Source organism: Bos mutus, chromosome 14 (genome assembly GCF_027580195.1).
Source record: "Bos mutus isolate GX-2022 chromosome 14, NWIPB_WYAK_1.1, whole genome shotgun sequence".
NCBI lineage: Eukaryota > Metazoa > Chordata > Mammalia > Artiodactyla > Bovidae > Bos > Bos mutus.
The window spans coordinates 16,969,223-16,993,721 of record NC_091630.1 but is presented as its reverse complement, the minus strand read 5'-3'; the positions used below and the strand labels follow the sequence as shown (position 1 = coordinate 16,993,721).

The 24,499-nt window shown below is 35.0% G+C and overlaps 1 protein-coding gene across 13 annotated transcripts in view; it reads right to left on the bottom strand.

The window, feature by feature from the left end:
* Nucleotides 1-24,499, bottom strand: part of VPS13B (vacuolar protein sorting 13 homolog B) — an 805,186-nt gene that overhangs the window by 593,630 nt on the left and 187,057 nt on the right. The window contains exon 18 of one of the 13 annotated variants that reach the window (XM_070383038.1): nucleotides 15,601-18,821. The exons of the other annotated variants lie outside the window; for them this stretch is intronic. Coding sequence (XP_070239139.1) covers nucleotides 18,745-18,821 — 77 coding nt within the window. The 3' untranslated portion in view covers nucleotides 15,601-18,744. Of the gene's footprint in view, nucleotides 1-15,600; nucleotides 18,822-24,499 lie in introns of those variants that run through there. 13 annotated transcript variants of the gene reach the window in all.

Genomic DNA, 24,499 nt, shown 5'->3' with positions numbered 1-24,499 from the left:
AGACTTTTATTCATTTCTTGAGTTTTCTAAAATGTTCCATGTCGAAGCAAAAGTCATATCTGATGTGGTTTTCAGTATACATAGAGGAAATAATCGAAGACAACTATATTATAAACAGGAGAGGTTTAAGAAACAAAGGTAAGTATGCTTTCTGCACATCAGTTGAACTATAAAAATGACAATACCAGTAGACTACAGTAAGTTAGATATTTGAAATGTAAACCCAAAACAACCATCAAAAACCCTTCACAAGGTACACTCAAAATGACTACATGTAAATCAAAATGGCATTCTAAATAACATTCAAGTAACAAAAGGCAGGAAAACAGAGACATTAGAAACAGAGTAATCAAACAGAAAGTGAAACCTGAAAACTAAAACGGCAGACTTAAGGCCTAATCAACCAAAGGCGACCTGAAATGTACATGGTCTAAATCTAGCTAATAAAAGACAAGATTGGTCGAGTGGACTAAACACAATCCAACCATATGCTATCTATGAAATCTCATTTCAAAGATGAGGTAAGAGTGTTGAAAGTAAAAGAACAGAAAAGGGTAGATCACAAAATATTAATCTAAAGAAAACAGAACATAGTGACACATAATTTCACACAATTACATGGCTAAAAAGAGGGACAATCCAAAGTACTGGTGAGGAAGTGGAGAAATTTTTGACACACTTACACTGCTGGTGGGAATGTAAAACGATGCAGCTGCTATGGAAAACAATTTGGCAATTCCTCCGAGAGTTAAAGAGGTAACACACGGTCCAGCAATGCCACTCCAACGTGGCACACGAGAATTCAAAACACACATCCACTCAAAAGCCTACCCAAGGATGTTCCCATAACAGCACTGCTGTTAATATTCAAAAATAAATGCCAAGATATGGATGACCCTTGGAACACCACACTCAGTGGAAGAAGTCAGCTAGAAAAGGTAACATATTGCATGATTCTACTCAGAAAATATTGAGAATAGATAAATCCATAAGAACACATAAATTAGTGGTTGCTGGGGGCTGGAGTTAAGTGGAATGGGGAGTTATCAATAAAAGGATATGGGTTTCTTTTCAGGTGATAAAATATGTTTTAAAAGTAGACAGTGGTGATGGTTGCACAACTTTATGAATACAATAAATACCTCTAAGTTGTGTGTTTAAAAATGGGTAAATGGTAAATATTGTGTGTGAATTTAATCTCAATTTTTTTAAAAAAATAAAAAAGCAGGAATGCTTAACATCAGATACAATAGACTTAAGAGATGAAAAAACAGTAACATAGGAGATACTCCAAAAATACCCAGCAATCCTAAATGCATACGAAACTAACAGCTGAAAAACTGTAGTACACAGCTGATAAAAAGAGAAATAAATCCGCATTTCTAATTGAACACTTCAACAGTTCCTTAACAACAGAAAGAAAAAACTACAATATCAACAAAGCTATAGAAGATGGAAAAAAGTATTACCAATCAATAAGCTCTCTGTGATATCAAAGAACAAAAGAAGAAACGTTCTTTGCACGTGTCTACAGAATATACACTTCAATAAACCATAATACGCTGAGCCATAAAGAAGCTCAATAAATTTAAAAGAACTGAAGTCAGAGCTTCTTCTGTGACCACAAGTCATTCAAATTAGAAATCATAAGAAAAGAATAATAGGGAAATCTCCAATTACTTGGAAATTAAGCAGATCTAAATATTCCATAATTTAAAGAGGAACACTCAGGAAAAATTAAATTTATACATAGAACTGAGTAAAAATATGACATATCAAAATATATGTAACACAACTAAAGCAGTACAGAAAGGAAATTTTATAGCAGCAAATGTACACACTGGAAAAAGTAAGTAAGTCTGAAGTCAATAATCTAGGCTCTCACTCAAAACATAGAAAAAGGAGAGAATGATAAGCTGAAAGCAGAGCAGAAATTAATGAAGTTGATTTTTAAATAACTGTTTTTTAAAAAATAATTGAAATTGATAAATTTGCAAAAGGAGGAAAAGAGAGAAAGGGATCATAAATTGCCAATATCAGAAATGAAACAAGGTATCACAACAGACTACAAACATCAAAAGGTTAATGAAAAATACTACAAACAAGCCTGCATACAACATGTGACAGCTCTAATGATACAGATCAGTAAGTCAAGAAAAATGCAAAAAACACCAAATGGTAAATCCGGGACACATGGAAAGTTTATCAAATCTTTGACGAAGAACTGGATGTCCCTTCAAAACAATCTATTCCAAAATAAAGAACAGAAGGAAACACTTAATGAAGCTAGAATTACCCTACTTCCTAAAAAAAGACATTGCAAAAAAAAAAAAAAAAAAATATTATATACAACTATTCCTCATTAATATACATGTGAAAATACACAACAAAACATTACAAAAGGAATTCAGCAATAAGTTTGTCATTATATAACTATAAATAAAAAATATAAATAAATAATCATGACCAAGTGGAATTTATTCCAGGATTGGCTTTTTAGTTCAATATCGAAATATCAATGTTATCCTCCATAGTAACTGGCTAAACAATAAAAATCATAATATCATCTACTGATGTATAAAATTACATTTGACAAAATTCAACACCCACTCATGATAAACACTTTCAAGGAAACAGGAATAGAGAATTTCTTAACATTAGAAAGAGCATCGACAAAAACAACTTAAATTACTTAACAGTGTAAAACTCAACGTTTTCACACAAAGATTGGTACAAAAGCAAGGATGTCAGCTCTCACCGCTGTCTTTCAACATAATGGTAGAAGTTCTATCTAGAGCATTACAAGAAAGAAAAATAAGAGGTACAGATGAGAAAGGAAAAAACTGAAAATGACTCATATGTCCTTCAATAGATAACTGGCAAAACAAACTGTGATAAACTCATACCATGGAATATGATGCAGCAGTAAGACTTATCTAATTATACACACAACAATGTAGATAAACATCACATATCATATGATTCCTTTTTCTTGGTATCTCCATAATAGGCAAATTCACTGGAAACAGAAAGCAGATTAGAGATTATCAGGGAATGAGGCAAAGGAGAGACTGTGAAGTGATTACTCCAAGGGGAAAAGATGTTTTGAGAGAGTGATGAAAAGGGTCACCACATTGTAGATACACTAAATACCACTGAACTATATACTTTAAAATTGTTAATTGTATATTATGTGAATTTCACTTCAGTAATACAGAGAAAGAGAGGAGAGAAAAGTCAATCAAAAGAAAAGGAAAACCCACTGGCTCACATATTTAAAATTGAAAGGAAGTTTGAAAAGTACCCATTTATTATCTTTTCCATCTCCCTTTTACTTCATGTTTATGAAAATTCATTTGTGGAAGAATGTTCAGTGTTTAAACTATTAACAGGTGCTTATTCTAAGAGTACAAGTTAAGAGAAACATAGGCATTTGTATATGTAGGTGGAATCAATAGAAATCTTTACAGACTAATCAATATACTTTTTAATCACTCATGATGTTCAGCAGTTTGTTGTAGAGCTATCCTAAAAAGAGTTATTTTATATTCCAAAGGTTTATCACATTTTTAATGCATATAAAACTCTACAGTTCTTAAAGAAGGAACACTAAAAATACAGTGAACTATTACTTAAGAAATTCTTTGAAAATACTTTTAAAATACACTTATCTTTAAAAATAAGTTTGTTAAGTGGTGTTTCTTTATCATTAACTAGATAAAAAGAAAAACTACAGAACTATTCCAATGTGTCCCTGAAAGTAATTTTTCATAAGCAAGTCAGAGAAAAATTTCACATACTATGTAACACTTCTGACAGGTTATTACATCAAGAGAATATTAACCTTCACTCCCTGACTCATTCAAGAAATGTTTGCAAGAATACTTTGAGCCTCTTTATCTGGTCAAAGCACTAGAAGCTAAGTGGTGTCTGTACAAACCAATCATTTCACCAGCAGTTTTATATTTCTTTAAAGCCTCATATAAAAAGCACCTGCCTGAAGTGAGTAATGGAGTTTTACATTCATTGCACTTAGGAACAGCGTATGTAACCTATTCCGTTTTCCTCCCTGGTGGAATATATTTCAGCTTATATTGCACAACACATTACCAATGCATATAAAGACTCTCTGATCAGCCATTTGGACTGCAGTCAGCAACCTGCCTGAGTGCTTTTTTTCCCCTGCCCTAAATAACATACTCACTTAATTCAACAACTCAAATGAAAAAATCTTTTTAAGATGGTGATCTTACTTTCTTAATAAATACATAACACATGTATATGAATTGACTGTATTTGGAATACAAATGGTGAGACACAAAACTTAAAGTTTGTGAAGTAACAGCTGAAAACTAGTTGAATAAATCAATCCAGGGGAATAAAACAGAAGCCTGTATGGGATGTCTTCCTGGTTTTTTTTTTTTTTTTTTTTGCCTGAGCAACCTACAATTTTAAAATTACTGTAACCATACTAAAAACTTAAGTTAATTTTGACCCATTAAAGGTCTGGAAATAGGGCTAAACTGTTATTAAAACTGAATCACTTGCATATCTGCCAGACCCCAAAGCATTTTCAAGACATACATACCCCAATCATTGTTGAAATTTGCTGAATATGAATGAAGGCAAATTTTTAAAAGAGCAACAAGGATAAAAATGTCATATGCTATTTAGTAGCCGTTGTTGTTTACTCACTAAGTTGTGTCTGACTCTTTTGCAACTCCATTAACTGCAGCCCACCAGGCTCCTCTGTCCATGGGCTTTCCCAGGCAAGAATACTGGCATGGGTTGCTATTTCCTTCTCCAACGGATCTTCCGACCCAGCGATAGGATTCTTTACCCCTGGCCACTGGTGAAGCCATGTTATATCTGAGATAGATTTAAAACTCAAGTACAACAGATAAAAAGAACAATGAAGACTGAAAGGAATTACAGAAATGGAAAAGTAACAGAAATGTGCAATGATTTTAAGATTATGGCTTGGTAATATTGTAAACTATTATCAAATCTGTTTTAACATGTTGCAATATTACAAATAAATAAGTAAAAAATAAAGAATTGAAAGTGTCCAAGGCAAAAGCTCCTCACTGCCCCTTGCTGGTACACTCATGCAATAACCTAAAGCCAACAGCATCAATTAAAGAACATTTACTTAGACTCAAATATGCAAAATTTTAACCATAGTAAGTGTTGAGGTATTCAAAGCCTGTAAAATATGGTACCTAACCTCCAATCCTGGAAAATCCCATGGACGGAGGAGCCTGGTAGGCTGCAGTCCATGGGGTCGCTAAGAGTTGGACACGACTGAGCAACTTCCTTTTCACTTTTCACTTTCATGCACTGGAGAAAGAAATGGCAACCCACTCCAGTGTTCTTGCCTGGAGAATCCCAGGGACGGGGGAGCCTGGTGGGCTGCCGTCTATGGGGTCGCACAGAGTCGGACACAGCAGCAACCTCCAATAGCTCACAATCCATTAGGCAAGAAATGAAAAGATAATAAAAAAAATTTGGCCAATTCACCAATTACCTCAAGTAGTAACATGAAGTCTAGAACACTGGCAAAGCTGTGATGATCAGGCTCAAACTTGAAGCATGATTTGGCAAACTTTTTCTATAAACGGCCAAATAGTCAATATTTAGCCTTTGTGAGCAATAAGGTCTCTGTTGCATTTATTCAACACTTCTTATTGTAGTAGAATAGAGCCACAGACAAAAACTAAGCAAAGAACTCAACAAACCCCGTGTGTACCAGAGAAAAATAGGCAGTGGGCTAGATTTGGCCTGTGGACTATTCGGAGCAGTTCTTGACCCTTCCATCTGTGCTGGACTGACATAAAAAGGATTTTGTGTTTGTTTTTTAATTATCAAGATCTAACTCCAACCTCAGAGAACTCCATAGTAAGAGGTCTGGTGCAGCCTACAAAACAGCATATTTTAGAAATTTCAGCTACTGCTAGGGGACAAAGTTTTCATATGAAAAATATGCAATACTGAAAGATTTGTGTTCTTGCACCCATCAATTTTTGACCTAAGAACAGAGAGGAACAATGGTAGGTGACAGCCTATAGAGATTATAAGGCTTATACTCACAAATAACCTGGCATTAAACATCAGTATATTTTAATCAAAGAAATCTCTGCTTTCCCATGTCCACTGAAGCATTATTCACAATAATCAAGACATTAAAACAATAGGTGTCCATCAACTGAGGAATGGATAAAGAGGTATGGTGCGTGTGTGCATGCATGTATGTGTGTGCGTGTGTGTATAATGAAATTATCATTCAGCCATCAGAAAGGAAATCCTGATGTTTGCAATAACATAAATGGACCCTGAAGGAATTATGTTTAGAGAAATGAGCCACACAGGCCAAGAGAAATACTGTTATATTATCAATTATATGTGGAAACTTATTCAAAAAAATAGCCAAACTAATAGACTTAAAATTGGCTGCCGGGGGCAGAAGAGTGGGAGAAATACGGAGAAGTTTATAAAGGGATACAAACTTTCAGCTACAAGATGAATAAAATCTCAGGATCTAATGTACAATACAGTAACTACAGTTGATAACACTAAATTGAATAACTGAAATTTGCTAAAAGAGTAGAACGTAAATGTCCACATTAAATACGTACATGTGTGCATGTGTGTAAACATGTGAAACGTGATGTATATATTCATCCTTTTACAACACATATGTATATCAAATCATCACAACTCTCAAATATGTAATACACCAAGTCTTTCGATTTTGTCAAGTATATCACAATAAAGCTGAAAAAAATGAATGATATTCAAATAATAACCACGATCAAGTTATATATAAAATAAGCTACGAGGCAATATTGACAACATGAGGGATACAGCACCAAGGTAACTATATATGAAGTATAATCTTTTTAAATTGTGAATTACTACATTGTACACCTGTAACTTATATAATACTGTGCATCAATTATACTTCGATAAAAATAAATAAAAAGTTACTAGTGTTAGGTAAACAGAAATAAGAAAGACTAAAATACATATATCTCTTCATTTTGTCCAAACTCAAAAAATAAATCAAAATTGTTCTAATTCCTAAGTCAAGGTACTTGGCAAGGAAGGACTGTAACCACTAAAGAAAATCAGCAAAGTAGACTGAAACTTACAGAACCAATAATATATTCATTCTAATTAAATACTGAGTTCTTAGTATTCAAAGAAAGGTGGCAAATGCCTGGCAAGCAACTAAGAGCAAGACAAACACTCTCAAAACAAACAAACACACACTCTTCCTCTCCTCAAGATGTTGAAACTGTAGGAGAAAACAGCTAAGTTTTATTGAACCTTTAAATATGTGCAAGACAACATGCACAATGCTTTATATTACTTTTTCTAAAATAATACAAAAAGAACATGAGTACTTATTAGTATTAGTATTATTATACTACTTACTAATAAGTGTAAGTACTTTTTAGTACTGTCATAGCTGAAAAACTGAGTATTTAAGAGGCTAAGTAACTAGTCCAAGGTCACATAATATAACCAAACTGGAACTTGAATCCAGTTTGACATTGACGATTACGTTCTTAAATACTATGTTACAAATGTTCACTATCCATTAAAAACACTTACAACACTAAAGGGATTGTGAAATGGGATAAAACACAATGAAATGAGAGAACGTGGAGAATAATCAGTTCAGTTCAGTTCACATCAGTTCAGTCGCTCAGTTGTGTCCAACTCTTTGCGACCCCATGAATCGCAGCACGCCAGGCTTCCCTGTCCATCACCAACTCCCGGAGTTCACCCAGACTCACGTCCATCGAGTCAGTGATGCCATCCAGCCATCTCATCCTCTGTCGTCCCCTTCTCCTCCTGCCCCAAATCCCTCCCAGCATCAGTCTTTTCCAATGAGTCAACTCTTAGCATGAGGTGGCCAAAGTACTGGAGTTTCAGCTTTAGCATCAGTCCTTCCAAAGAACACCCAAGACTGATCTCCTTTAGGATGGACTGGTTGGATCTCCTTGCAGTCCAAGGGATTCTCAAGAGTCTTCTCCAACACCACAGTTCAAAAGCATCACTTCTTCAGTGCTCAGCTTTCTTCACATCCATACATGATGACTGGAAAAACCATAGCCTTGACTAGAAGGACCTTTGTTGGCAAAGTAATGTCTCTGCTTTTTAATATGCTATCTAGGTTGGTCATAACTTTCCTTCTAAGGAGTAAGCGTCTTTTAATTTCATGGCTTCAATCACCATCTGCAGTGATTTTGGAGCTCAAAAAAATAAAGTCTGACACTGTTTCCACTTTTTCCCCAACTACTTCCCATGAAGTGATGGGACCAGATGCCATGATCTTCGTTTTCTGAATGTTGAGCTTTAAGCCAACTTTTTCACTCTCCTCTTTCACTTTCTACAAGAGGCTTTTTAGTTCCTCTTCACTTTCTGCCATAAGGGTGGTGTCATCTGCATATCTGAGGTTATTGATATTTCTCCTGGCAATCTTAATTCCAGCTTGTGCTTCTTCCAGTCTTTGCGAACCCATGAACTGCAGCATGCCAGGCTTCTCAGTCTATCACTATCTTCCTGAGTTTGCTCAAACTCATGTCCATTGAGTCAGTGAAGGCAGCCAACCACCTCATTCTCTGTCACCCCCTTCTCCTCTTGCCCTCAATTTTTACCAGCATCAGTCTTTTCCAATGAATCAGCATTTCGCATCAGGTGGCCAAAGTATTGGAGCTTCAGCTTCAATGCGAGGATAACTTTTTTAAATGTTTAAGTCCTTGAATTTGTTTTTTCTCTATAAGAAATTTTCTTGTCTACCTAAAATAGATCCTTATGTACTGAAAATGTGATATATCCAGAATACGCCACTTAAAAAAATCTACATTAAGAAAGTTTCAAGGAAAACACTAATATTTTAAAAAGCAAATTCTAACATTCATGAATTAACAATTAACTCTAGAAGTCAAAATGTTTATTATAAAAACTATACAGGTTCATATTTCACTGTTTAGTATCAGTAATTCTTAATGCAACTTGAAACATTTATAATCTTGTAAGTTTCAAAGAATTATTTTATTACGTGGCTTAATTTGTGAGAAAATAGCTTATATGAATGCCAGTTGTATTTCTTTGGAAAGACAAATGTAAACCTATTTAGTGATCTGATTTTCCCTTTCATCTTGTCTCTAGTTTCTGTGTAGATTTATAATGTTCATTGTTTCCAATTTTAACAAATCACCTAATGGCAGAAAGGAAAATATGTTAACCTTGGAATTATTTGCAGTTGGAGAATTCCCTTTTGTCTGGCCCATACAGAGCCTGCAATCTGTTTTAAACACAGATTGTCTGTCTTTCGTCTGACAGCCACCAAGCTGCACAAATTACTTTCTGCCTGTTCACCTGTTTGCAGCTGCGTCTGTGGCTAAAGATTCTGCCGTTTGACTTGAGCAACCACTTCAGGATTGATGACATGTGCTGCTGATAAAGTGAGCAATTTGAAGAAATTACTGGCTATAGTTATTGAAAGACATCTGGGCATGAGCTGAGAACTAGAAGCCTTCAATCATGTGCTTGCAACCTGCAGTGGCGGCAACTGTGTTTGAAGTGATACCCTACTAAAAAGAAGTTGGCCCTGGCACTAAATAACCAAGTGATGTATGGAACATAATCTCTCAAATGAGTAATAAAAGGTTTGGTCCTTTAGCTATACAAATTGGAGGTTTGGTCCTTTCTTTAAAATATTAAGAAAAAATATAAGGCAACAATTAATCCTTCCCATTTCTATCCTTTTCTGAGTTAATTTTACAAACACCTCTTATTTCCTACTTATTTCAAATTGCTATTACTATTGCTACTAAAGAAAAGGCAAGCATTTATTGAATACCTACTACAGGCTCCACACCCTAAGCCTAGGAACAGATTTACATCTACTACCTTATTAACACTCAGACCAACCTTATTAAACCAGAATTACTATTCCTTTTCTCTGGTAGAAAAAGTAAAGTTCCAGGAAACTAGCCTCATGTCACACAATTGTGAGTAACAAAGCTAGGGACTGTCTATCTCCTGATCAACAGCTCATTCAACTGTACTATACTGCCTTCCTGTTTTGCCTTTTTATTTTTTGGGGTGGGGGGGTGGGTGGAGGAGGCGGACTTCCTGTCTCCTGATATATATACTTCTGATGTGTGATTAATTGTACATTTTGTCAAAACCATTCTATGCCTCAGGTTAGCCATTTGTAGATGTGATTTCGATTCTCACCTTTCTGTCTCATTATATAAAACTTTTTCCAAATCATGCGGTCTTCATGAATTCAGAAGCCTGATTCAATCAAAATCCATGCTTTTAACAGTAAGGGATAATGCAAAAAGCTCAGACCCTTGTCATATTTCCTGAAAACCAAAGTTCAAGTAAAATCATGCTACAAATAGTAAATGCATGTCCTTTTGTGACAAATTTACACCTACTATTGAAGAAAAAGAAATAATGCCTACTAAGGTGTTGCTTAAATAAAAAGGGATTATTTAAAATATTAATGAGTTTGATGATATCAATAACAATGAATAATTTAAAAGACATATAAAACATGAGCACAAATATATGGCACTGTCTGATAGGCAGTTCTACAGAGTCAGAAAAAACAAAAACTATACCAATTAATGAAGAATCAATTAGTATCACTATAGTTCAATGTACAAATGTAAAACACACATTTAGTATGTTTCAAATGCAAAGTTGTATAGAAGATTATGGGCTAACATTTGTATAGCATCATCACATTTGTCTAATTAAAATTAATATGATTTTGGATAAGCATTTAAACCCCTTTTCTCCATTTGCAAACGGTAATGAGCCAGTACATGTCATATTCAAGATAAACCTATTCAGAGATCATAGGCAAAGCAAAAACAGATATAACCATTTAGATGACCAGTTTTCATGCAACGTCTAAAATTCTTAATTTATAGACATAATTAAATATAGTAAAAATCAGTAATTTGAAAATTGTTCATTTGAGAAAAATAAAAGAGTCTGTTAATACTAGAAACCAAACTTTGAAAAAATTTATTAGCTGGTAAGCTATGAAAGTTCTTAGAGAAAATGACTCCAGCAAACACTAATCTAAAATAATGTCAAATATAAAAAAATTCTGCAGTTAATACATAAGAATGCTAATTTGCTTTTCCAACTATTAAATCATTATTCTTGTTTAGGGTGGACATATTAAATAAAATGTATTTCTTCATTTTGTTAGAGGGGACATGTTCTTTTAAAAAGCCTCTCTCAAAAATTCTTTTGAATAACTGGCTTTTTGACTACTTTTACGTTGGTGTTTAAATTTCCATAGGGTTGGAAAATATCCCTGTAAATAATGCTTTTTTCAGAAAAAATTTAAATACATTGGTAAGAATGCCACCCAAAATACACAATCATTTCAACTTGTTAAAATTTGAGGATACTGAAGAAATAGAAAGACCAAAGACTTGAGGTAACTGTATAAATTTGGTCTTCACATTTCAGTATTCATAAATTGAATTAAACACAGACCTGACTGACTCTAGCCACAAAAGAAGATATATACCAATGATTATAATAAATCAAGCCTTATTTATGTATATAATGATATACCAATAGTAACATTCTTCTACACAAAGATACACAATCTAAGTTACCATCCTCTTTCCTAATCATGTCATGAGTTCATATTTTTAATAGCACCTTTTATTTTAAAAGACTTAAGTCGTGAGAACATTCTTATGTACCACTTCATAACTTTGACACAAAGTACGTATAAAAAGATTAAACTTTATTTGGTATAAAATCAGTTGGCAGTTTTACATCTGTGCATGCAACATAAATACCCCAGCTGGCATCTCAAGCACACACACATATGGACTTCAAAACAGAAACTTCCTTATTTGCAGCACTGCCAGGGTAATTTTGTATCCTCTGCATACTACAGCTATTTGTCAGGCCCCTGCAGGTGTGCACTGCACATAAACACACAGCTGTAGTCCAGCAAGCCAAGTGTTCCATCAAACACATAAAGGGAACCTCAGCAGTCGGATTAGTCATCCCTACAACAGGTCCAAGGAGAACAATATGGGTTAGTATTTTTGGAAAAAGCATGGATAGGAAATTTATGATTATGCTAGTCTTACCAAATAACTGGTGGATTGTGTCATTTTTAAAGATACGCCTACTTATTAAGTCTTTCTTAGAAAGGCTGCAAAAAGTGGAATTTGTTTTTTAGTTTTAAACATAACCAATAATCTATAAATGAGTTTATTAAGTTCAAAATGTGAAAAAATTTTTCAAATTCATTTCAGTTTTTGGCAGTTAATGCAGTTGAATGCCTTGGAAATAATATTTACAAATCATAATCACTATATCTTAAAACACTTATCAGTTCTATATTTTTATAATTCTACTTTTCAATTCATAGGTATTTTAAGATGAATTTGCTAATGCACGTTATTTGTGTCCAAAATTACATTTGACATTTAACTATCAAAAGTTACATGCTGTTTTAATATTAGACTGTGATCAAATATTTACTTCTCAAATATGATATGAAAGTATATCAACCTACAAATGGCAGGGGAAATAAATGAAAATATAAAACATGATCATTTTGCAATCAGGAGAAAGCTCCCAACAAAATTAAATGTGACCTTATTCATACTCTTTAAAATACCAAGTAAGCACTTCAAGCAGTTGATAATTATGACTACTTTAACCACATTTCCTCCGAACTGCCCCAAGTCCACCTGGCAATTGACAAAACATGAAAGATAACTTAGAAAATGAGCTTGAATGCATTATGCCTAATATACTAATCTTCAGTGAACTTGAGGTCAGAGAGTTAGTAATCAAGGAACACTAGCAGTCTCTGACATGAAGGAACTCACTTTTTCTCATATCTGGAAGGTATAACAGGACGTTAGAAACTACAAATTAAACCCTTCAGCATGAAACCTAACTTTATTAAGTACTATCCTAGTTTAGCTGAGCCACAAAAATAGGATCTAATGTAGGAACAGAGTTAAAGGGTTCTCATCACAATGAAGGAATCTGTTTTCCTTTATCTTGCATCTACTTGAGATGATGGATGTTCAGTAAACTTACTGTGGCAATCATATAATGATGTATGTAAGTCAAATCATTATGCTCTAAACCTTAAACATACTATGCTGTATTGTCAATTATACCTCAATAAAACTGGAAGGAAAAATAACAGCAAAGACTTGAAAACTGTCCCAGTTTTATAAGTCAGGCTGGCTTGAGGCTGACAGGTATTTCTATATACATATAAAACATTGTCCCTGAGAAAATCTACTCTCCTAGCAAGTTCAATGTTCAATACAATATTGTTGTCTAGAACCACTACACTGTACACTGGCTCTCCAGGACTTATTAACCTACTAGTTTCAAGTTTCAGAGAAGGCAATGGCACCCCACTCCAGTACTTTTGCCTAGAAAATCCCATGGACAGAGGAGCCTGGTAGGCTGCAGTCCATGGGGTCGCTAGAGTTGGACACGACTGAGCGACTTCACTTTCACTTTTCACTTTCATGCATTGGAGAAGGAAATGGCAACCACTCCTGTGTTCTTGCCTGGAGAATCCCAGGGACGGGAAGCCTGGTGGACTGCCGTCTATGGGGTCGCACAGAGTCGGACACGACTGAAGCGACTTAGCAGCAGCAGCAGCAGTTTCAAGTTTGTACCCTTAAACAGAATCCCTCCCAATTCCCAACTAACCACCATTTTACTGTTTCTATGAGCTCTGGTGACATAGGTACTAGATAACACCACAATGGCAGTAATACTGCAATACATAAACACATTAATTCAATATGCTGTATACCTTAAACATAAACGTGTCAAATATATTTTATTAACAAGTAATATTTTTTAAAAAATGAATAAAGTATGAAAAGAGACAGCAAATGTGGAAAAGATGTAACAGTTTCTAATTAATTAATTAGATTGCTTTATAGTAAATTCTCTCACATCTTATTCTTTTCTGAAACTATAAATAGGAAATACTTGGAATTCAACCTGGATCCCAATATTACTGACGGGTCCCTGAGGTGTGATTCATAGCTCTTTAAAGCTTCCTAGTAGCCTTAAATGCTCCAGGCTAGATCCAGCTGAATTTTGGTTCTGAACCACACAGTAATTCTTTTTCAGCAATTCTATCTCAAACATTTACATCACTACCTCTTGGCCCAAAATACTGTCATCAAGAAAAGTGTCATAAGCTGAGAGTGAGTAAAATATCTTGGCCTTTAATGTTCACAATAAAATACATTTAAAACAAATTTTAGTTAACAGTATCTGTTCCAGTTATTTATGGCTGTGGAACTATTCCAAAACTCAGTGGCTTAAACCAACAATCTATTTTTATCTCGTACAGTTCTGTGGATTTTCTGGACTCATCTGGGTGGATCTCGCCTGTCTTGCTCTCATGCAGCTGAAGTCAGATGGTGGCTGGGACTGGAGTCATCTGAAGATGCTACTGAGCTAGTGATGCAAATGGTTTCATCATTAGCGTGTCAGACACCTTAGTCAAAACAACTCAAACAACTGGGGACCAGGCAGGCATCTCTTTCCCTACATTAGTGACTCCAGTTGGCTACCTTGGACTTCTTCACAACATGATAGTCTCATGGACACCAGACTTTTGACGTAATAGCTGACTTCGATCAAAGCAAATACTCTAAGTGATGCAGGCATAAAATGCAGAGCTTATTACTTAGTCTCCGCTGTCTACAGTATCCACTTTTGCCACAATCTATTAGTTAAAGGCATCATGGGGCTAGGCTGAACTCAAGGGAATGAACAGACACAATGAAACTGAGAAGGATAGTTCATAGCTATCTTTGGAGACCGGCAACCACTTCATAGCAATAAAATCGTTTTAAAAGAATCTGAAAAACAATGGATATATGTATAACTGAATCACTTTGTTGTACACCTGAAATTAACACAACATTGTTAATCAATTACACTTCAATATAAAATAAAAATTAAATTAAAAAAATTTAATTCCTCTTTTGCTAGCAATCTGCTAAAGTGTTAATATTTTATAATTATTCTGTTATTTACAATGATATTACATGATATTAATATGCACAGATTTGATTATGAAATAGAGTGACTTCCCCAGTGGCTCAGATGGTAAAGCATCTGCCTACAATGTGGGAGACCCAGGTTCAATCCCTGGGTTGGAAAGATCTCCTGGAGAAGGAAATGGCAACCCACTCTAGTATTCTTGCCTGGAAAATCCCATGGACGGGATTTTCAGTCCATGGGGTTGCAAAGAGTCGGACACGACTAAGCATCTTCACTTTCAGTTTCAATATGCATGGATTTGATTATGAAATAGAGTGACTAAGAGACAGCAAGGTATGATATATATTTATTTCAAGTTGCTTTTCCTGACTCCACAGAGATTTAATCTATACCCAAAATTAATTCTACTTCTGTTTATATTTTTCAACCAGCCAAATATAAATACTGGAAATTTTCCTCAGTTACAAAAAATGATCAATCTTTATCTAAAAGTTTGTCATTAAGCTAAACAAATCATATCTCACTTAGTAAATAATTACTAGAACTTTTAAGAGAGCCTTTATATGGGTCTGGGGAAAGGGGGTAAATTATAACAGACAAATAGCCAGGAATCTATGCATGAACACACACACACAAGTGCACAGAAAACACACAAGAAAAACCACGAAGGGCATACTAGGCCTGTTCATGGGAGTTTAACAGCAATTCTGAAACTGCTAAGAGCTAAATTAAAGGAAATGTTACCCCCAAAATTAGAATTTTCAGGAAACAACAGAATGACGTAAGGATGAGAGTAAAGGAAATGAGAATAGTTCAAGTTTTTATGTAATCGGTAGGGTGATGTTTTAATCTCTTCCTCATTTAAAAAATACTTAAAAAAACAATGAAAAGACAAAACTCTCCCATAATTACATGGCTTTTTTAAGTTTATAAAGAAGGAGGCCTAAAATACTGCATCCTCCATCTCACCCATGTCCTACACTTGCCCAAGAAGTAACAACTGGCACTTCTTTCATATGAAGAAAACTTTTTGCACAGAAAACTATCAACCACCTACATATATACTTATTATCCATCCATCAGTAATACACACATATGCATCCACGCATGCAAGTACACACACCAATTTCTTAAAAATAAAGATGGCATGGTGCTATACATATTAGTCCGAAAATTACTTTTTACTTAGAATCAACCAATCTATCCAAATATTTTAACACAAGACTATTTTTCTGGGCTCCAAAATCACTGCAGACGGTGACTACAGCCATGAAATTAAAAGATACTTGGTCCTTGGAAGGAAAGTTATGACCAACCTAGACAGCATATTCAAAAGCAAAGACATTACTTTGCCAACAAAGGCCCTTCTAGTCAAGGCTATGGTTTTTCCAGTGGTTATGTATGGATGTGAGAGTTGGACTGTGAAGAAAGCTGAGCACCGAAGAATTGATGCTTTTGAACTGTGGTGTTGGAGAAGACTCTTGAGAGTCCCTTGGACTGCAAAGAGATCCAACCAGTCCATCCTAAAGGAGATCAGTCCTGGGTATTCTTTGGAAGGACTGATGTTGAGGCTGAAACTCCAATTCTTTGACCACCTGATGCGAAGAGCTGACTCATTTGAAAAGACCCTGATGCTGGGAAAGATTGAGGGCGGGAGGAGAAGGGGATGACAGAGGATGAGATGGTTGGATGGCATCACTGACTCGATGGACATGGGTTTGGGTAGACTCTGGGAGTTGGTGATGGACAGGGAGGCCTGGTGTGCTACAGTTCATGGGGTCGCAAAGGTCGGACACAACTGAGCGACTGAACCGAACTTAAGTAAATGTAAAAAGCACTACATATTGCACAGCTTACCTTTATACTACTCTGCTATAATGGATGAATTACCAACATGCCATTGAGAGAAAGAAATCAGATACGAAAGACTCTATGCTACATGACTCCATTCACATGAACTTCAAAAACAAGCAAAACTAATCAATGGTGACAGAAATCTGAATAAGAACTGCCTCTAGAGGTGATCAGGAATGATTTGCAAGGGAACATAAAGGAACTCCTCATTACCGAGCCTGAAAAATTCTGAAATTATTTCTGGTTCTAAAACATAGAGCAAGACCATTTATCAACAAATCATCTGATATCTTTGCTTCTTTTTCTTCACTTCCAAGTAAATAACTCTCAAAATACTAAGTCATTATTTTCAACACTTGGAAACACTGGAAGAAACTGAGGTTCTCAGAGGTCAAGTAACTTCACCAACATTCCATGACTAATCAAGTAAAAGCCACATTCAGAATTTAAGCTTTCTCAGTCTTAATTCACAGCTATTTTTCCTTGCATTTTACAACAGTAATTTCCAGATTGTATTATGAATTTTATTGGAAGTTTTCAGCTGTTCTCTCCAAGAAAAAGTAGTAGGAAAAACAAAGGCAAACCTACATTTTAAAACTGAAGGGCTTAAAAAAAATAATATAAATTATGAACTTAAAATAACTACAAAATCTCCCTCAAGAGGTAAAAATAAACTTTAGCTGCTTATAACACAACTGATGCAATGAATTGGGAAAAAGCAGATAATGAGACAAAATAATTGGAAAATTATGCTGTAATTCAATCACATTGATGACATTTTGGTCATAGATTTATGGGTAACTTTTCATTTTATGTTTTATAGTAATTTCCATATTTCACATTTTATAGTAATTCCTATGGTCTATAACCTATTTTTGTTTAAAAAAAAAAAAGAATGTAAACTGTTACATATCTTCAAAAGAAAATTCATTAAGCTGAAATTCACATCCTCTTTGACCTACAATCTCACATTTTAAATTCATCTCATAGAAAGAAAATCAAAACTGTAGAGACTTGATATGCAAAATTCAGTTCCGTCACACAGTCGTGTCCACTCTTTGAGACCCCATGGACTGCAGCAGGCCAGGCTTCCCTGTCCACCACCAACTCCCGGAGCTTGCTCAAACTCATGGCCATCGAGTCGGGGATGCCATCCAACCATCTCATCCTCTGACATCCCCATCTCCTCCTGCCTTCAATCTTTCCCAGCATCAGGGTCTTTTCCAAGGTGTCAGTTCTTCGCATCAGGTGGCCAAAGTATTGGAGTTTCAGCTTTAGCATCAGTCCTTCCAATGAATATTCAGGACTGATCTCCTTTATGATTGACTGATTTGATTTCCTTGCAGACCAAAGGACTCTCAAGAGTCTTCTCCAACACCACAGTTCAAAAGCATCAATTCTTCGGTGCTCAGCTTTCTTCACAGTCCAACTCTCATATCCATACATACATACATCCATCCATACTGGAAAAACCACAGCTTTGACTAGATAGACCCCTGTTGGCAAAGTAATGCCTCTGCTTTTTAATATGCTGTCTGGCCTGGTCATAACTTTCTTCCAAGGACCAAGCGTCTTTTAATTTCATGGCTGCAGTCACCATCTGCAGTGATTTTGGAGCCCAAACAAACAAAGTCTCTCACTGTTCCCACTGTTTCCCCATCTATTTGCCATGAAGTGATGGATCGGATGCCATGATTTTAGTTTTCTGAATGTTGAGTTTTAAGCCAATTTTTCACTCTCCTCTTTCACTTTCAGCAAGAGGCTCTTTACTCCTCTTTGCTTTCTGCCATAAGGGTGGTGTCATCTGCATATCTGAGGTTATTGATATTTCTCCCAGTAATCTGGACTCATTCCAGCTTGTGCTTCATCCAACCGGGCATTTCTCATGATGTACTCTGCAAAGAAGTTAAACAAGCAATATAAAGCCTTGACATATTCCTTTCTCACTTTGGAACTAGTCTGTTGTTCCATGTCCATTTCTAACTGTTGCTTCTTGACCTGCATACAGATTTGTCAGGAGGCAGGTAAGGTGCTCTAGTATTCCCATCTCTTTAAGAATTTTCCACAGTTTGTTGTGATCCACACAATATATGCAAAGTTATTCTGCACCAATACAACTAGTAGCAAAAAAGGGGAAACAGTCTATATGTTCATAAAGAGGGCAATACCTTAATAAATAATAGTAGTTTTATATTATAAAGCAGCATGAATATATTTAATAAAAGAAAAGTTATATTACTGTAATACTGAAAAAATAACCATAATATGGTATTAAGTGTAAAGTGCAGGTTACAGAATATGCATATGGTTTTGCTGAAATACACACACATACTCAGTGCAAACCTACAGATGTGGTGTTTTTCTCTCTTTATGCTCCTAATTTATCCCCCCCTCTCTGTCCACTTTGGTAATTATAAGTTTGCTTTCTGTGACTCTATTTCTATTTTGTATATTTATTCATTTGCATTACTTTTCAGATTCTTCATATTAATGTTATCACATGGTACTTGTCTTTCTCCATTTCACTTACACCACTTCTCTACCTCCAGCCATGTTGCTGCAAATGGCAATATCGCATTCTTTTTTATAGCTGAGTAATACTTCATTGTGTGTGTGCGTATTTATATATATGAATGTATATCACGTCTTCTTAAGCGAAGTTCTGTTCATAAGCATTCAGGGTGTTCTCACATCTTGGATGTACTAAATAGCGCTGCTATGAAAAAGGGAGTGCATGTATCTTTTCAAATTGGGTTTTTCATTTTTACTGGAAATATACCCAGAACTTGGATTGCTGGATAATATGGCAGCTCTATTTTTCGTTTTTAAGGAAAACTCCACACTGTTTTCCACAGCGGCACCAACTTACATTCCCACCAACAATGTCAGACAGTTGTGTTTTTCCACACCCTTTCCAGTGTTTAATATTTGCAGACTTCTTGATGATGGATGGCTACTCTGACCTGTGTGAGGTGATACCTCATTGTGGATTTCATTTCCAAGTCTCAAATAGTGTTTCTAAGCATCTTTTCATATGCCTGTTGGCCACTTGTATGTCTTATTTGCAGAAACATCTATTTAGGTCTTCTGCCAACTACTTAATTGTTTGTGGTTTCTCTTGATACTGAGCTGTATGAGTTGTCCATGTATTTTGGATAATAAACTCTTGTCAGAATCATCATTTGCAAATATTTTCTCTCATTCCATATGTTGTCTTTTTGTTATGTTTTACAGTTTCTTTTGTTGTATAAAAAGCATGTGAGCTTAATTAGGTTCCATTTGTTTACTTTTCCTTTTATTTCATTTGTCTTGGGAGACCGATTTAAGAAAATATTGCTATGATTTATGTGAAAAAATAATTTAACCATTGTTCATCTCTAGAAGTTTTATGGTTATGCACTATGTTGTATATGTAGGTCTTTAAACCATTAAGAGTTTCTATCTGCATACGGTGTGAGGGAATGTTCTAATTTCACTGATTTACATGTAGCTGTCCAGTTTTCCCAACACCATTTGTTCAAGAAATTGCCTTTTCTCTATTTTATATTTCTGCCTCCTTTGTCGTGGATAAACTGACCACAGGTACATCCGTTTACTATGGGTTATCTGTTCTGTTCCACTGATCTATTTTTTTGGCTGTACCATGCTGTTTCAATTACTATAGTTTTTATAGTACAGTGTGAAGCCTGGAAGGATTATGCCTTCAGCTTTGTTCTTTCACTTCAGGATTGCTTTGGCAATTCTAGATCTCCTGTGATTCCATATAAATTTTAGAATTATTTTTTCTAGCACTGTGAGAAATAATGTATTTGTGGGACTGCATGGTATCTGTAGATGCTTTGGATACCATGGTCATTTTAACAATATTAATTCTTCCAATCCAAGAGCAGGGAACATCGTTCCATTGCTTTGAATCATCTTCTGTTTCCTTTACCTGTGTTTTATGGTTTTCAGCATATAGGTCTCTCATCTCCTTGGTTAAGTTTACTCCTAGGAATTTAATTTCTTGGATGTGACTTAAAACAGGATTTTTAAAATTTTCTCTTTCTCATATTTTGCTATTAGTGTAAAGAAATGCAACAGATTTCTGAATATTAATCCTGCACCTTGCTACCTTGCTGAATTCATTTGTTAGTTCTAATAGGTTTGGGGTAGAGACTTTAGGGTTCTCTACATAGTCATGGTATCTACAAACAGTGACAGTTGTACCTCTTCCTCTCCAATTTGGATACTTTTTTTTTTGACTGCTGTGGCTAAGACTTCCAATACTATGCTGAACAGAACTAGTGAGACTAAGAATCCTTGTATTGTTCCTGAATTTAGCAGGAAGGCTTTCTGACTTCACAATTGAGTATTATATCGGTTGTGGGTTTGCCATAAATGGGCTTCCTTGTGGCTCAGCTGGTAAAGAATCAGCCTGCAATGCAGGAGACCTGGCTTGGGAAAATCCCCTAGAAAAAGGAAAGGCTACCCACTCCAGTATTCTGACCTGGAGAATTCCACGGACTGTATAGTCCAAGGGGGTACACAGAGCTAGACACGACTGAGCGACTTTCGCTTTCACTTTGCCATAAATGGCTTTTATTATGTTGAGGTATGTTCCCTCTATACCCATTTTATGAGACTTTTTATCATAAACGGATGCTTAATTTTGTCAAATGGTTTTTCTGCATCACATGAGGCAATCATGTGGTTTTTGTCTTTCCCTTTGTTAATGTGGTGTCTCACAAAGATTGACTTGTATATGTTGAACCATCCTTGCATCGCTGGAATGAATTCAGCATAATCATGATGTATGACCCTTTCTATACATTGCTAGATTTGGTTTAATCATATTTTGCTAAGGACTTTTGTATCGATATTCATCAAAGAACTGGCCCAGTATTAATTTTAACTTAATAAAAAATTTAAAGGTAAAAAAATAAATGCCTAAGCTTTCTCTTATGAGTAAAATAGAATCAAAGAATAACCAAGATTAAAAACAAACTTACTTTTTTACAAAGTTAGTTAGAAAAACATAGTGCTATATTGCAATATTTTTTAATTGACTATTTTTCAAAAACCAAATTGACAGTTTACCAGAGATTTTTAAGATTTACTTACTATCAGGATATGTCACTGGTGGAAAGCCAGATATACCAAAGTAAACTGTACAAGGTAAATAAATGTAAATTATTATTATTTAGACTATTAAATATTTCAGACTTTTCTAGTAATATTGCTCATTCTTATTTTTCCAACGAGTATAATAATAAACAAAAAAGCTTATAACACAATTTATTCTGGAAGGTATCTACCCACTGGATGTTTCTGGAAATCCAAGATATATCTAAAACATACTCTTACCATTCACTGCTGCTGCTGCTAAGTCACTTCAGTCGTGTCAGGGATATTATGTGTTTTTAACATAATGCTATTCATTCTTTAACATGCAGTTAATCTCAGTGCTTAAAACTATTTTTTAAACTATTTTCATTTTAATGAAATAAAATGAAATAAAGATAAACTGGACAAAACCTGTCAATCTTAACATGAAGAATTTGCACATTTTGAACTGTTCTTTTAAATTTTTCATGAGAAATTAATTTCTTATAAAAGTTTTATTTTTTCTTATTTGAATCTGAATCTTATTGTAAGCAAGTATCCCTTGACTTCCTTTTTATTCAACTAAAATAGTTTCAGAATATATTTTTTAAAAAATCATAAAATTTAATTTTACTAGTTACCAGATTCAGATTTACCCATCTTTAAAAGCTCAACACAGGCATCGTTTTTCCACCTAATTGCCTCATGGCCACTAGTTCTCCCCCATTCTCACCAGGCAGAACAAAGAGGTAAGGTAATATTTAAGCATTTAATAAATGTTTCCTGAATTTAAAAACTGATAAATACTAGAACCAGAATCCATTCATTTAAAACACTTATTTTATGCATGCTAACCACAGACATTGTCTTTTCCTACAGAAACTGTCTAAAAATCAGAAGTGACCAGGAATTATGATAAAATATGACAGTATGATGGGAGAAATATAGGGTATATTTAATTTTTATAGATATATATTGGAGTGTAATATCTAAATTACAGGTGTAAATATACTGACTAAAAAGTTTTAAACGTTACACTACATTTACAGTTACTTTAAAATATTGGCTATATTCTTCTATTGTACAATATATCCTAGTAACATATTTTATACACCCCCTGCCCCCTTTCGTCTCTCCTCATAGTCTATTCTCTAAATCTGAGTCTGTTTCTTTTTTTTGTTATATTCACTAGTTGGTTCTTTTTCCTAGATTTCATAAATAGTGATATCATAAAGTATTTGTCTCTGTCTGGTTTATTTCACTTAACATAGTACCTTCCAAATCCATGTTGCTGCAAATGGCAACATTTTATTCTATTTTTATGACTGAGTAGTTTGTGTGTATTTGTCATGTTAGTCACTCAGTTGTGCCTGACTCTTTGCGACCCCATGGGCTATAGCCCACCAGCCTCCACTGTCCATGGGATTCTCCAGGCAAGAATACTGGAGTGGGTTGCCATGCCCTTCTCCACGGGGTCTTACTGACCAAGGAATTGAATCCAGGTCTCCCCGCATTGTAAACAGATTCTTTACCATCTGAGCTATCAGGGGAGCCCATATATGTGCATGTGTGTGTATATATATACACACACACACTACATATTCTTTATGCCTTCATCTGTTGGACACTTTGGTTGCTTCCCTATCTTTTTAACTATAAATAACACTATTGTGAACATGGGGTGCTTGTATCTTTTAAAATTAGTGCTCATTCTCACCACTTTCATTCAACTTGTATTCAAAGTGTTACCAGTGCAATCAGACAAGAAAAAGAAACAAAAGGAATTCAAGTTGGAAAGGAAGAAGTAAAACTGTCACTGTCTGCAGACGGCATGTTTCCATACATAGAAAATTCTATGGAGATCACCAGGAAACTATTAGAGTTTATCAATAAAGTCTATAAAGTTGCAGGATACAAAATTAATATACAGAAATTTGTTGCATTTCTCTACACAAAAAATAAACTATCAGAAAGAGAAATGAAGGAAAAAATCCCATTTACCACCGCATCAAAAAGAAAACACTTAGAAATAAACCTCCTTATACCCTGGAGTAGGAAATGGCACCACACCAGTATTCTTATCTGGAAAATTCCATGGGCAGAGAGGAGCATGGCAGGCTACAGTCCATGGGGTAGCAAAAAGTTGGAGACAACTGAGAAACTGAGCACACCTGCGCGCGCGCACACACACACGAGGAGGTAAAAGAACAGAACTCAGAAAACTACAAAAAACTGATGAAAAAAGCTAAAGACAACACAAATAGATGGAAAGATATACAATGTTCTTGGACTGGAAAAATTATTATTAAAATGACCACAATAACCAAGGTAATTGACGGATTCATTCAACTGGAACCGTTGGAACTAATGGAATTTTACACAGAACTAAAACAAATAATTTTAAAATCAGCATGGAAACACCAAAGACCTCAAAATAGCCAAACAATCTTGAAAAAGAAAAACAGAGCTACAGGTATCATTCTGCTTT